A 16,710-nucleotide genomic window follows, 5' to 3' on the forward strand; every position below is an offset into this window, starting at 1 on the left:
AAGACATGTTTGACAATGCACAAATTTAACCATTAATATCTAATGAGAGATTGTTATATATACTCGGGTATCTTTCGTTATATGGACAAAAAAAATACTATTAAATGTCCATACACTGAAGTGTATATAATTATTTTCAATATTAAATATAAATTTGTAATCAATATGTTGATAAGAAGTAAAAAATATCTTTGGGGTGGCAATTCCAAAATGTAAAATCATATCACTATCAAATAATTGAGTCACTTTTCCTCAAATCTTTAATTAACCTTTACCCTTTTCTTTGCAAATCATTTCCTACCTTTTATGGAGTAAGTTTTATTACATGTAAAGGAATAATTTTTTTTACAAAAAAAAAAAAAAAAAAATTAAAACAAAAAATATTATGGCTAACAAGTTTGTATTAAAAAAAAAAAAAAAAAAAAAAAAAAAAAAAAAAAAAAAAAAAAAAAAAATCACGCTCAAAGCATTTCCAGTCCAACTTTAAGACTTTAACACACGTGGTTGAGAAAGTGAGCATGAGTGGCACTCATTAGCCGTCCCCACTTAACATCTGTACTCCAACCTCCACATCATCTTTGGATTTACCTCAAAATCTGTGAAATTTAATTAGAATTAAATTCAAATATTTTGATCAACTAATCCCAACGGTCAAATACTGAAATACTTGTTTTTCCAATCTTGTCCCTCTGATAAGCAACATGCCAAACTTCAATTCAGTCAATAAGAACAAATCCTAAGTCTAATTTAACTCACTTGTAAATTTTTTTTGCAGTTTGTATCTAATTGAAGTGACGATGCTAGGCGGTGAGGATCTGTTTAACTCTCCCCGTACTTTCATTTTTAAGTATTTTACGGTTGTTTTAGTTCTTAAGGTTTTTTAATCTATCTAAAAAAGTTACTCGTATAACATTTTAGCTTAATACTTTGATAGTTAATAGCTTCAATATAAGTTAACTGATGAATCTAAACTTTAAAAAGACTAATAATAAAAATTTAAAATTGTTACTCTTTTTGTTTTATACTTTGTATTGTATTTCTCAATTTGACTGATTTTCTCACAAATTTTTTTACCATAAGTGAGAAGAAAAACAAAGGGAGTAAACTTATATAAAGTGCTCTTTAAATTAACTTATTATTTTTTTTTATGTTTCTTTCAATAAAAAAATTAACTTATTTAATGCTCAAATGCAATGTCAAGTGCCATATAAAACATAATTGGAAAAAAAAAAAAAAAATTCTTATTCCATTGGTTATATTTTTGTCACGTTTGACTTTTCAAATAAAATATGAGCAACACAAATTTTCAAAAAAAAAAAAAAATAAAAAAAATATAACAGCAAAGTTTAAATTTTTTTGTTTAATTTTAACATAAAGTTTTGATTTTTGAAATGCAGTTCATAAGAAATAATAATGTTACTATTATTGTCTCCTCACATAAACACATAACTCTATCTCTCCTTTTTATGTAGCTTGTCCACTTGCTACTAACTAAAACTAGTAATTCAAATACATGGGTTCCTGTCTCTACTACTATTAACTTCACTCTCTCTTCTTCTACTTCAAAAGATTCTTCCTTTTTAAATTTTGCTGACCGTTTTATGTCATCATTTCTTCTCTTTCAAACTCAAAATTAAAATTCTGGGTGTATCTAAATTTCTCAGGAATTAATCTGGGTTGCTCTCAAAAAGATCAAATCTTTAATATTTATGGTTAATTTTATTAGAGAGAGAAAGAGAAGGTGAAGTTTGAAGATCAAGCTATAGTGGGTGGTTACTTTTGTATTGAGATAAAGTTACAAGCTTCTGTATTTTTGATTCTTAAAGGTTAGTTCTTCATGCTAGATTCTTTTGCTTCACTAAAAATTAATACTTTAAAGATTTTCTCTTTTGCTTTGATCCCCAATTTTCTGTATTTTGTGTTGTGTAATTGTACTTGTATATGCTTGTCACCTTTGATCATTTACTAGACAGGGTAATGATGTAGATGGGGTTTGATCTCGTGTCGAGGCTTTACCGACTAAAGTAGCAAAATTCGATATGTTATCTTTGATCATACAAGACGATTTCTACTCCGTATAAATTAGGCAAGGAAAATTGACGATGTATATGTAATTTTGGCTTTGTTGCTTTAATTTTTCCTAAGAATTTTAGTGGGTTAGGTTGAAAAAAATTCAAATCCACTCCATATATTAGTAGAAAGAGACTAATTTCGTCTCTTTAAAGCTAAGACAAAACCCCACAAAATACGTTATACCAAGGATTAATCTTGACAAAAGATAGCTGGAATCTCCTTTGTACTTGTCTTTATCAAAATTATTAGCCTTAGAATTAGATTTAATACCACTTGGCTTAGCTCAATTGAAGTTAATAGCTTGATAATCTCATCAAAATACTTTCTTTTTACCTCATACTCCCTTATAATCATTCATAGATTACACACTTTGAAATCTAAAAGGGTATTTTAGTAAATTAGTCACGCCGACGATTTATTTCACTCTAACGGCCTTTGATTAGTCTAAAAGGTATCAGTATCAAAATCATAATCAATATCCATCAAAGTGACTATGATGTCTAAACCTCTACAATTTTTTCTAAAAAAATAAAAAGATTTAATCTTTCATAGGAAATGGATGATAAATTCACAATTTTTACTACTTATATAATAGTTGTAGTACACATGGTGGGGCTTTGTTAGAGGTACTTTGATTTTCCTGTTGGTGGGCGGTTGTTGTTTTATGTAAAACGGGCTTTCTGTGACACTTCTTTGTTGTAACTACTCCATTTTATATTTGTAGTATGTCATAAAGTTACAAGCTTTAATTACTTTTGTTATTTGGGTGTTTCTCTTTGAGATTGATACCTTGCTAAGTTCAATCTGTATGTACTGTAAGTCTGTTTCAGTGTCGGTTGATCTTTTCGTGTTACTGAGTCGAAAATTTTGCTGTAATTGGACTGCAGTTTCTGCTGATCAATTGATTAATCAAAGTTGGAGTTAGTAAAAATAGGTGCTATGGTGGAAGAGAAAGGTCAGGGTAGTTTGGTGGATGATCAGACAGCTGAACAATGGCTATTACATGCCCAGGAGTTGGTTCCTGTGGCACTTAATAAATCAAGACAGGTTAAGGGGTTTCCGGGGAGATGGAAGATGATCGTATCGAAATTGGAACAAATCCCTTCTCGTTTGTCGGATTTGTCTAGTCATCCTTGCTTCTTGAAGAACACACTGTGTAAGGAGCAGTTGCAGGCTGTTTCGAAGACGATGAATGAGGCAATTGAGTTAGCTGATATGTGTATTGAAGAGAAGTATGAAGGGAAGCTACGTATGCAGAGTGATCTTGATTCATTGTCAGGGAAATTGGACTTGAATCTTCGAGATTGTGGTTTGCTGATCAAGACTGGGGTACTTGGTGAGGCTACGATGCCTTCAGTTTCGTCGAGTTCCTCATCATCTGAATCTGATCAGAATGCTCATGTCAATATAAGGGAGTTGCTTGCTCGCCTTCAAATCGGGCACTTGGAGGCAAAACATAAGGCTCTTGACACTCTTGTTGAGATAATGAAGGAGGATGAAAAGAATGTATTATCTGTTCTTGGAAGAAGCAATATTGCTGCCTTGGTGCAGCTTCTCACAGCAACTTCTCCTAGAATTCGGGAGAAAACTGTAACTGTTATATGCTCATTAGCAGAATCAGGATCCTGTGAGAATTGGTTGGTTTCGGAAGGAGTTCTTCCGCCTCTTATAAGGTTAGTAGAGTCAGGCAGTTTAGTAGGAAAAGAGAAGGCCACAATTTCTCTCCAAAGGCTATCAATGTCATCTGAAACAGCTCGAGCCATCGTTGGGCATGGTGGTGTTAGACCCTTGATTGAAATGTGCAGAGCAGGAGATTCTGTGTCACAAGCTGCATCTGCGTGCACGTTGAAGAACATATCAGCTGTTCCTGAAGTAAGGCAAACCCTTGCCGAGGAAGGGATTGTTAAAGTCATGATCAATCTTCTTGATTCTGGGCTTTTATTAGGATCCAAAGAATATGCAGCTGAATGCTTGCAGAATCTCACTGCAAGCAATGAAGCTCTCCGAAGGTCGGTTATTTCTGAAGGGGGGATTAGAAGCTTATTGACTTACCTAGATGGGCCTTTACCTCAGGAATCTGCTATGGGGGCATTGAGAAATTTAGTAGCATCTGTTTCGATTGAGTTACTTGAATCACGCGGATTTCTCCCAAGAGTAGTCCATGTTTTAAAATCTGGATCAGTGGGGGCTCAGCAGGCTGCTGCATCAGCTATTTGTAAGGTTTGCAACTCGACTGAGGTTAAAAAGATGGTGGCCGAAGCTGGGTGTATCCCATTACTTATTAAGATGCTCGAGGCCAAGACAAATGGTGCTAGGGAGGTTGCTTCACAGGCACTTTCGAGTTTGATGACACTTTCCCATAATTGTAGGGAAGTGAAGAAAGATGACAAGAGTGTTCCAAATTTGGTTCAATTACTAGTTTCAAACCCCCAGAATTCGGCCAAGAAATATGCAGTGTTGTGTCTGCTTTGTCTCTCATCGAGTAAGAAATGCAAGAAACTCATGGTGTCATATGGTGCAATCGGGTATCTAAAGAAGCTGACAGAAATGGATGTTCCTGGTGCCAAGAAACTGCTCGAACGTTTGGAAAGAGGGAGACTGAAGAGCATGTTCAGCAGGAAATGAGGCCAGAGCTACGTAAGTTTGCATCGTATTACTCCGCTTTTTAGCATATGATGGTTTCATAACCTATATGAAACAGCAGTTGTTAAATTAGCTAATTAAGCAAAAAGTATTATATGTCTGACCATGTTTAACCATGTACTATATTGTATCCAGTAGTATGTGTGCCTTCTTAGAATAATTTATAGTATGGTATTCAATCCTGGAAGAAAGTTTCCAGTCATAGCAATTTATCTTGAGCTATTCACTTGCATTGTTTGCCTACTTAAACTGTATCGACTGTTTCATTGTATATCTCGTCTTTAAGCAGGTAATTAGACGAAAGCTCAAACAAATCTATGTTGGTAAAGTATAATCTGCTAATTTATTACCATTTGGTAATAAAATGTTTGACAGTGTAATTAGTATGTCTTTGTTGAAAGTTGGTCAAAGAAAACAATTCTAAACCCTGTGTAAGATTCTGAGGGTTAATCATTATTCTGGTGCTTTATACTCACTTGCTGTTGGGGTTCACTAAACCAGTCAGAATATTATTATTAGTCTGAATTTGAAGGATTTTCCAAGTTTACAATCATTAAAATGCATTACATCAGCCTCCACTGCAGGTCAGAACTTCTTGGTCTTTCATTAATATTTTTCTGTGAAGTGTAATTGAAGTTAATCTCCCTTAATTTCTGTTTTCTCCATGGGTTGATGTCGAGCTATGCTCGTATGAGATTCTGGTTGATGGTTCCTGCTTCCGAACATGAAACTCTGAGAGTGGACTCTTGGTTATAGGTTTGGTTCGTTAGGACATAAGGCGTATGTTGATTAGTTTCCAAACTTCTGTTTCTCATGAGATGTACTCGTACGAGTCATGATAAACCTTCTTCTCAAGCATGCAACCTGTGTGAACCGGTTGTAAACAGAAGACTGAAGACCATTCCAAATCAGTGTGTACTGCAGGATTTTGATTAGTTTTGTTTGCGCAACTGTGCAAGTACCAAGAACATATACCGCTATTTCGTAGCAGCTACCAATTTTGTCAGCTAGGGCCAAGGAGTAGTAGTTTAGTACTAATAATTTTGTACTCGTACCGTTGTATGAAGTATGGAGTATTAACAAGGGACAAAAAGAAAGACGAAGTATGGAGTACTAATAATGGATGGAAAAAGAAGGGTTTATTGGACCGTCGGCCCCCAAATTTTGTGACATGTATGTGTTACATCCCAGAAGTATGGCCAAGGCTACTATTACTCTTTGAGAAGAAACCCTTTTAAATTAATTCATGCAGCTAATCAGGATTAGAGGTGTCAAAAGTTGACCCGACTTGAAATACCGATTTAAACCCGATTATTAACCGAACCATCTGAACCCAAAAAAATGGTGACCCATACCCGACGTGAACCTACCCTAGACCCGAGTTGACTCGAGTATGTGTGACCCGGACCCGAACATGAACTGACCTGGAGATGACCCGACCCAAATGTAACCCGTAAATTATTGACCTGAACCGAACCCGACTGGAACCGAAATCGACCCAAACCCGTTTTAATCCGTCAAAACCCGAATTTAACCCGATTTGTTACTAACCTCACCTGAATTAACTCGACTCGTTCCTAACCCGATCCGAATTTAACCCAACCTGTTACAAACACGATCCGAAATCAACCCGACTTGTTATTAACCTGACCCAAATTCAACCCGACTTGTTATTGACTCGATCCATATTTTACCAGACCTATTACTAACCCGACCAAAAAAATTCAACCCCATCTGTTACTTACCTGACTCGAAATCAACACGACTTGTTATTGACCCGACCTAAATTCAACCCAAATTGTTCCTGACCCGATTTCAAATCACCATAAATGCAATTTAGACCACCTAATTATTGTTGATCAAAGCATTTTGTCTAGGGAGACTAAGTCGGTCCAGGCCAGCAACAGAAAGGAGCAACATCCTCAAATTTAAGAGTTAAATATAGTATATATTTGTTGTATGGTCAAAGGAGATAATTATCTTCCTAAATTATAGACGCTCCCTAGTATATTGTCATATATATTATAGTCAAAGGAAATAATTAGCTTGATAAAAATGATAATTATCTATTTATACTTAATTGAACCCAAATATAACCTGACTTAGAAATGACCCGACCTGATTGTAACCTGCAAATTATTGACTTGAACATAACCCGAATTGAATTTGAGAATGACCCGACTTGGAAATGACCCAACCTGATTATAACCCGCAAATTATTGACTTGAACCGAACCCGACTTGAACCCGAGAATGACCTGACTAGAAAATGACCTGATGTGATTATAACCCGCAAATTATTGAATTGAACCGAACCCGACTCAAACCCGAGAACGACCCGACCTGATTCTAACCCGCAAATTATTGACTTGAACCGAACCCGAGAATTACCTTAACCCGTTTTAACCCGTGAAATCCCGAATTAAACCCGACCTATTATTCAAACAACCCGAACGTAACTCAACCTAAACTCGGCCAAAACCCGATAAGAACTATGACCCGACATGACCGAACCAAGCATGACCCAACCCAAACCCGACCTGCATAGGTTATGGAATTAATCCGAATTGACCCAACCCACTCGTACTGACCCAAACCCGACCCGTTTACCCAAATTGACAACTCTACCCGAAACCTCCAAATTTTCTCAAAAAGCATGGATATTAGCCTTCAATTTTGGAAAATTTTGACTTTTTACGCCCTGAAATGTTTACCATATTCCCTAATACCCTCCAGAAGTCCAATTGGCTGGGTGGAACCATCCAATTTGCCTTCTAACTACCAATTTACCAGTTTACAACTTGCACCGATTTCATTAACTCAAGCCTACCACGAACATTTATAATGACAACATATATTGATCATATATGGTTCCAAACGACATTATATGACCCCGAGATGTATCCCCTAAAATCTCAATGCTTTTCAACACCGAGCCCCGAAACATTCGAAATTTCTCAAAAATCGTGGATATTTGCGTTCAATTTTGGAATTTTTTGACTTTTTTTCGCCCTGATATAAAATTTGCCGAAATATTTACCATGGTTCCTAATACCCTCTGGGAGTCCAATTTGGTGGGTAGAACCATCCAATTTGCCATTAAACGACCAATTTACCGGTTTACAACTTGCACGATTTCATTAATTCAAGTCTACCACGAACATTTATGACAAAAAATAATGATCATATATGGTTCCAAACGACATTATATGACCCCGAGATGTATACCCTAGAATTTCAAGACTTTTCGACACCGGGCCCGAAACATTCAAAATTTCTCAAAAAGCATGGATATTAGCCTTCAATTTTGGAATTTTTTGACTTTTTTTCGCCCGGATATAAAAATTACTGAAATGTTTACCATAGTCCCTAATACCCCTCCGGGAGTCCAATTAGCTGGGTGGAACCATCCAATTTGTCTTTTAACTACCAATTTACCAGTTTACAACTTGCACCGATTTCATTAACTCAAGCCTACCACGAACATTTATTATGACATCATATATTGATCATATATGGTTCCAAACGACATTATATGTCCCCGAGATGTATCCCCTAAAATCTCAACGCTTTTCGACACCGGGTCCCGAAACATTCGAAATTTCTCAAAAAAGTGGATATTAGCTTTCAATTTTGGAATTTATTGACTTTTTTTTGCCCGAATATAAAATTTGCAGAAATGTTTACCATGGTCACTAATAACCTCCGGGATTCCAATTTGGTGGGTAGAATCATCCAATTTGCCATTAAACGACCAATTTATCGGTTTACAACATGCACCGATTTCATTAATTCAAGCCCACCACGAACATTTATGACAACAAATAATGATCATATATGGTTCCAAACGATATTATATGACCCCGAGATGTATTCCCTAGAATTTCAAGACTTTTCGACACCGGGCCCAAACATTCGAAATTTCTCAAAAAGCGTGGATATTAACCTTCAATTTTGAATTTTTTGACTTTTTTTTTTTGGCCCAAATATAAAAATTGCCGAAATTTTTACCGTGGTCCCTAATACCCTCCCGAGTCCAATTTGGTGGGTAGAACTATCCAATTTGCCTTTTAACTACCAATTTACCAGTTTACAACTTGCATCGATTTCATTAACTTAAGCCTACCACGAACATTTATAACAACATATATTGATCATATATGGTTCCAAACGACATTACATGACCCCGGGAAGTATCCCCTAAAATCTCAATGCTTTTCGACACCGAACCCCGAAACATTCGAAATTTCTCAAAAAACGTGGATATTAGCCTTCAATTTTTTTATTTATTTTTTTTTTTTTACATTTTTTCGCCCGGATATAAAATTTGCCAAAATGTTTACCATGCTCTGTAATAACCTCCGTGAGTCCAATTTGGTGGGTATAATCATCCAATTTGCCATTAAACGACCAATTTACCGGTTTACAACTTGCACCGATTTCATTAATAATTCAAGCCTACCACGAACATTTATGACAACAAATAATGATCATATATGGTTCCAAATGACATTATATGACCCCGAGATGTATTCTCTAGAAATTCAAGACTTTTCGACACCGGGCCCCGAAACATTCGAAATTTTTCAAAAAGCGTGGATATTAGCCTTTAATTTTGGAATTTTTTGACTTTTTTTCCCCTGAATATAAAATTTGCCGAAATGTTTACCATGGTCCCTAATAACGTACATGAGTCCAATTTGGTGGGTAAAACCATCCAATTTGCCTTTTTACTACCAGTTTACAACTTGCACTGATTTCATTAATTTAAGCCTGCCACGAACATTTATAACAACATATATTGGTCATATATGGTTCAAACGACATTATATGACCCCGGGAAGTATCCCCTAAAATCTCAATTCTTTCCGACATCGGACCCCGAAACATTCGAAATTTCTCAAAAAGCGTGGATAATAGCCTTCAATTTTTTAATTTTTTGAATTTTTTTCGCCCGTATACAAAATTTGCCGAAATGTTTACCATGCTCTCTAATAACCTCTGGGAGTCCAATTTGGTGGTAGAATCATCCAATTTGCCATTAAACGACCAATTTACCGGTTTACAACTTGCACTGATTTCATTAATTCAAGCTTACCACGAACATTTATGACAACAAATAATGATCACATATGGTTCCAAACGACATTATATGACCCCGAGATGTATTCCCTAGAATTTCAAGACTTTTCAACACCGGGCCCCGAAACATTAGAAATTTTTCAAAAAGCGTGGATATTAGCCTTTAATTTTGGAATTTTTTAACTTTTTTGGCAGGGATATAAAAATTACAGGAATGTTTATCATGCATGGTCCCTAATACCCTCCGAGAGTCTAATTAGCTGGGTGAAACCATCCAATTTTCTTTTTAACTACCAATTTACCAGTTTACAACTTGCATCGATTTCATTAACTTAAGCTAGCTACCACGAACATTTATAACGACATATATTGATCATCTATAGTTCCAAACGACATTATATGACCCCGGGAAGTATCCCCTAAAATCTCAATGCTTTTCGACACCGGACCCCGAAACATTCGAAATTTCTCAAAAAGCATTGATATTAGCCTTCAATTTTTTAATTTTTTTGACTTTTTTAGCGCGGATATAAAATTTGCCGAAACGTTTACCATGCTCTCTAATAACCTCCGGGAGTCCAATTTGCTGGGTAGAACCATCCAATTTGCCATTAAACGACCAATTTATCGGTTTACAACTTGCACCGATTTCATTAATTCGAGCCTTTCACGAACATTTATGACAACAAATAATGATCCTATATGGTTCCAAACGACATTATATGACCCCGAGATGTATTCCCTAGAAATTAAAGACTTTTCGACACCGGGACCCGAAACATTCGAAATTTCTCAAAAAACGTTGATATTAGCCTTCAATTTGTGAATTTTTTGACTTTTTTTCGCCTGGATATAAAAATTACCGGAATGTTTACCATGGTCCCTAATACCCTCCGGGAGTCCAATTGGCTGGGTGAAACCATCCAATTTGTCATTATCTACCAATTTACCAATTTACTACTTGCACCGATTTCATTAACTTAATCTTACCACGAACATTTATAACATTATATATTGATCATATATGGTTCCGAACGACATTATATGACCCCGGTATGTATCCCCTAAAATCTCATTGTTTTTCTACACTGGAACCCGAAACATTCGAAATTTCTCAAAAGCGTGGATATATTAGCCTTCAATTTTGGAATTTTTTGACTTTTTTTTCGCCCGGATATATAATTTGCTGAAATGTTTACCATGGTCTCTAATAACCTCCGGGAGTCCAATTTGGTGGGTAGAACCATCCAATTTGCCATTATACGACCAACTTTAACGGTTTACGTACAACTTGCACCGATATCATTAATTCAAGCCTACCACGAATAATTATGACAACATATATTGAACATATATGGTTCCAAACGACATTATATGACCCCGAGATGAATTCACTAGAATTTCAAGACTTTTTGACACCGGGCCCGAAACATTCGAAATTTCTCAAAAAGCGTTGATATTAGCCTTCAATTTTGGAATTTTTTGACTTTTTTTCGTCCGGATATAAAACTTGCCGAAATGTTTACCATGGTCCCTAATAACCCACGTGAGTCCAATTTGGTGGGTAAAACCATCCAATTTGTCTTTTAACTACCAATTTACCAGTTTACAACTTGCATCGATTTCATTAAGTTAAGCCTACCACGAACATTTATAACAACATATATTGATCATATATGGTTCCAAACGACATTATATGACCCCGGGAAGTATCCCCTAAAATCTTAATGATTTTCGACACCGAACCCCGAAACATTCGAAATTTCTCAAAAAGCGTGGATATTAGCCTTCAATTTTTTAATTTTTTGACTTTTTTTCGCCCGGATATAAAATTTGCCGAAATTTTTACCATGCTGTCTAATAACTTCCGGGAGTCCAATTTGGTGGGTAGAACCATCCAATTTGCTATTAAACGATTTACAACTTTGCACCGATTTCATTAATTCAAGCCTACCACGAACATTTATGACAACAAATAATGATCTATAAGGTTCCAAACGACATTATATGACCCTGAGATGTATTACCTAGAATTTCAATACCTTTTGAGACCGGACCCCGAAACATTCGAAATTTCTCAAAAAGCGTGGATATTAGGCTTCAATTTTTGTATTTTTTGACTTTTTTTCTCCCGGAAATAAAATTTGCCGAAATGTTTACCATGGTCCCTAATACCCTTTGGGAGTCCAATTTGGTGGGTAGAACCATCCAATTTTCCATTAAACGACCAATTTACCGGTTTACAACTTGCACCGATTTCATTAATTCAAGCCTACCATGAACATTTATGACAACATATATTGATCAAATATGGTTCCAAACGACATTATATGACCCCGAGATGTATTCCCTAGAATTTCAAGACTTTTCGACACCGGGCCCCGAATACTCCAAAAATTCCCAAAAACGTTGATATTAGCCTTCAATTTTGGAATTTTTTGACTTTTTTTCGCCCGGATATAAAATTTGCCGAACTTTTTACCATGCTGTCTAATAACTTTCGGGGAGTCCAATTTGGTGGGTAGAACCTTCCAATTTGCTATTAAACGACCAATTTATCGGTTTACAACTTGCACCGATTTCATTAATTCAAGCTTACCACGAACATTTATGACAACAAATAATGATCATATATGGTTTCAAACGACATTATATGACCCCGAGATGTATTACCTAGAATTTCAATACTTTTTGAGACCGGACCTCGAAACATTCGAAGTTTCTCAAAAAGAATGGATATTAGCCTTCAATTTTTGTATTTTTTGACTTTTTTTCTCCCGGAAATTAAATTTGCCGAAATGTTTACCATGGTCCCTTATATCCTCCGGGAGTCCAATTTGATGGGTAGAACCATTCAATTTTCCACTAAACGACCAATTTACCGGTTTACAACTTGCACCGATTTCATTAATTCAAGCCTACCATGAACATATATTGCAACAAATAATGATCATATATGGTTCCAAACGACATTATATGACCCCGAGATGTATTACCTAGAATTTCAATACCTTTTGAGACCGGACCCCGAAACATTCGAAATTTCTCAAAAAGCGTGGATATTAGGCTTCAATTTTTGTATTTTTTTGACTTTTTTTCTCCCAGAAATAAAATTTGCCGAAATGTTTACCATGGTCCCTAATACCCCCTGGGAGTCCAATTTGGTGGGTAGAACCATCCATCTTTCCATTGAACGACCAATTTACCAGTTTACAACTTGCACCGATTTCATTAATTCAAGCCTACCACGAACATTTATGACAACATATATTGATCAAATATGGTTCCAAACGACATTATATGACCCCGAGATGTATTCATTCCCTAGAATTTCAAGACTTTTCGACACCGGGCCCCGAATACTCCAAAAATTCCCAAAAACGTGGATATTAGCCTTCAATTTTGGAATTTTTTAACTTTTTTTTTTCCCCCGGATATAAAATTTTCCGTAATGTTTACCATGGACCCTAATAACTTCCGGTAGTCCAATTTGGTGGGTAGAACCATCCAATTAGCCATTAAACGACCAATTTACCGATTTACAACTTGCACCGATTTCATTAATTCAAGCCTACCACGAACATTTATAACAACATATATTGATCATATATGGTTCCAAACGACATTGTATGACCCTGAGATGTATCCCCTATAATCTCAATGCTTTTCGACAACGAGCCCAAAAACATTCGAAATTTCTCAAAAAGCGTGGATATTAGCCTTTAATTTTGGAATTTTTTGTCTTTTTTTCGCCAGGATATAAAAATTACCGGAATGTTTACCATGGTCCCTAATAACCTACGGAAGTCCAATTTGGTGGGTAGAACCATCCAATTTGAAATTAAACGACCAATTTATCGGTTTTCAACTTGCACCGATTTCATTAATTTTAGCCTACCACGAACATTTATGACAAAATATATATATTTATCATATATGGTTCCAAACGACATTCTATGACCCTGAGATGTATTCCCTAAAATTTCAAGACTTTCCGACATCGGGCCCCGAATACTCCGAAAATTCTCAAAAAGCAGGGATATAGCCTTCAATTTTGGAATTTTTTGACATTTTTTCGATTGGATATAAAATTTTCCGAAAGGTATACCATGGTCCCTAATAACCTCGGGGATTCCAATTTTGTGGGTAGAACCATCCAATTTACCATTAAACGACCAATTTACCCGTTTTCAACTTGCACCGATTTCATTAACTCAAGTCTACCACGTACATTTATGACAGCATAATTTGAACATATATGGTTCCAAACGGAATTATATGACCCCGAGATGTATCCCTGAAAATCTCAATGCTTTTCGACACCAAGCCCCGAAACATTCGAAATTTCTCAAAAAGCGTGGTTATTAGCCTTCTATTTAGGAATTTTTTGACTTTTTTTAGCCCGAATATAAAAATTGCCAAAATGTTTACCATGGTCGCTAATACCCTCAGGGATTCTAATTGGCTGGGTGTAACCATCCAATTTGCCTTTTAACTACCAATTTACCAGTTTACAACTTGCATCGATTACATTAACTTAAGCCTACCACGAATATTAATGACAACATAAATTGAACATATATGGTTCCAAACGGCATTATATGACCCCGAGATGTATCCCCTAAAATCTCAATGCTTTTCGACACCAGGCGCTGAAACATTCGAAATTTCTCAAAAAGTGTGGATATTAGCCTTCAATTTTAGAAATTTTTGACTTTTTTTCGCTCGGAAATAAAAATAGGCGAAATGTTTACCATGGTCCCTAATAACCTTCGGGAGTCCAATTGGGTGGGTGGAACCATCCAATTTGCGTTTAAACGGCCAATTTACCGGTTTACAAACTTGCACCGATTTCATTAACTCAAGCCTACCACGAACATCTATGACAACATTCAATGATCATATAAGTTTCCAATCGGCATTATATGTCCCCCAGATGTATTCCCTAAAATCTAAAGACTTTGCGACACCGACCCCCAAAACCTCCAAAATTTCTCAAAAAGCGTGGACATTAGCCTTCAATTTTGAAATTTTTTTACTTTTTTTCGCCTGGAATAAAATTTGCCGAAATGTTTATCGTGCTCCTTCATACGCTCCGAGAGTTCAATTGGATTGGTGGAACCATCCAATTTGCCTTTAAATGGCCAATTTACCGGTTTACAACTTGCACCGATTTACCGGTTTACAACGGCCAATTTAATTAACTTGCACCGAACCTGACTTGAACCGAAATTGACCGAAACCCATTTTAACTCATCAAAACTCGTATTTAACCCGACTTGTTACTAACCTGACCTGAATTCAACTCGACCCGAATTTAACCCAACCTGTTACAACCCGACTCGAAATCAACCCGACTTGTTATTGACCCGACCCAAATTAAACCCGACTTTTTATTGACTCGACCTGTATTTTACCAGACCTATTACTTACCCAACCCAAAAATTCAACATGATCTGTTACTAACTCGACTCGAAATTAACACGACTTGTTATTGTCCTGACCTAAATTCAGCCCAAATTATTCCTGACCCGATTTCAAATCACCTTAAATGCAATTTAGACCACCAAATTATTGTTGATCAAAGCATTTTGTCTAGCGAGACCAAGTCGGTCTAGGCCAGCAAAAGAAATGAGCATCATCCTCAAATTTAAGAGTTAAATATAGTATATATTTGTTGTATAGTCAAAGGAGATAATTATCTTCCTTATCTATAGACTATAGTTCCCTATTATATTGCCATATATATTATAGTCAAAGGAAATAATTAGCTTGATAAAAATGATAATTATCTATTTATAGTTTGTTGAACCCTAATATGACCTGACTTGGAAATGACCCACCTGATTGTGACCTGCAAATTATTGTCTTGAACATAACCCGATTTGAATCCGAGAATGACCTGACTTGGAAATGACCCAACCCGATTACAACCCGCAAATTATTGACTTTAACCGAACCCGACTTGAACCCGAGAATGACCCCACTTGAAAATGACTCGACCTGATTATAATCCGCAAATTATTGACTTGAATCGAACCCGACTCAAACTAGAGAATGACCCGACCTGGTTCTAACCCGCAAATTATTGACTTGAACCGAACCCGAGAATTACCCTAACCCGTTTTAACGCGTGAAAACCCGAATTAAACCCGACCTATTGTTCACCCGACCCGAATGTAACCCGACCTGTTATTAACCCGACCCAAACCCGATAAGAAGTATGAGCCGACGTGACCCGACTCAAGCATGACCCAACCCAAACCCGACTTGCATAGGTTATAGAATTAATCCGAATTGACCTGACCCACTCTTATCCACCCAAACCCGACCCGTTTACCCGAATCGACATCTCTAATCAAGATCAGGTATTAATACCAATCCGGAGGTGGGTTGTTTCCTTATAATTGATTTATTCAATCTGAATAACATGCTATTATAATATGAGCATGTTTTTGAATAAAGGATAAGCAAAATTGAGCTATCAAGTACAGAGGCATGATGGACCAGTACCAGGTAGGGACTCTCATGCCCAATACCTGGGGGTATATTTGTCATTCAACATATATTGGATAGTAACTTCATTAATAGTTACCATATGAGTTGACAGTAATAAAAAGTAGTTTCTCTCTCATACTTTTGGAAAAGATACCACCAGTGTTGTCAATCTGTCATTGCCGCTTTCCTCCATTAACACCACCACCAAAACCAAAGAAAACACCATTATCATCATCATCTTCTTCATCAATTACATGATGGTTTAGATTATTGCACCGCCTTACCACCACCACTATCGGATGTCCAATAACAGTATACAAATCAATAGTAGTAGTATACAATCAACAATAACAGTTTATTAATTAACAATAACAGTACAAACTTAACCTAAACCAAGTTATAAAACGATAACATT

At 36.2% G+C, this 16,710-nt stretch overlaps 1 protein-coding gene across 2 annotated transcripts; it reads left to right on the top strand.

Moving 5' to 3' along the window:
* Window positions 1-1,450: 1,450 nt before the first annotated feature.
* Window positions 1,451-4,948, top strand: LOC145639537 (uncharacterized). 2 transcript variants are annotated; one of them, XM_081690798.1, is made up of 2 exons: window positions 1,451-1,826; window positions 2,961-4,948. In XM_081690798.1, the coding sequence occupies exon 2, from the start codon at window positions 3,013-3,015 to the stop codon at window positions 4,696-4,698; it is 1,686 nt and encodes a 561-aa protein (XP_081546924.1). In that variant the 5' UTR covers window positions 1,451-1,826; window positions 2,961-3,012; the 3' UTR covers window positions 4,699-4,948. The 2 variants fall into 2 exon arrangements, with proteins under 2 accessions (XP_081546924.1, XP_081546925.1); XM_081690799.1 differs by lacking the exon at window positions 1,451-1,826 and adding an exon at window positions 2,391-2,524.
* Window positions 4,949-16,710: the final 11,762 nt, after the last annotated feature.

Source organism: Chenopodium album, chromosome 7, assembly GCF_948465745.1.
Source record: "Chenopodium album chromosome 7, dcCheAlbu1.1, whole genome shotgun sequence".
Classification (NCBI taxonomy): domain Eukaryota; kingdom Viridiplantae; phylum Streptophyta; class Magnoliopsida; order Caryophyllales; family Amaranthaceae; genus Chenopodium; species Chenopodium album.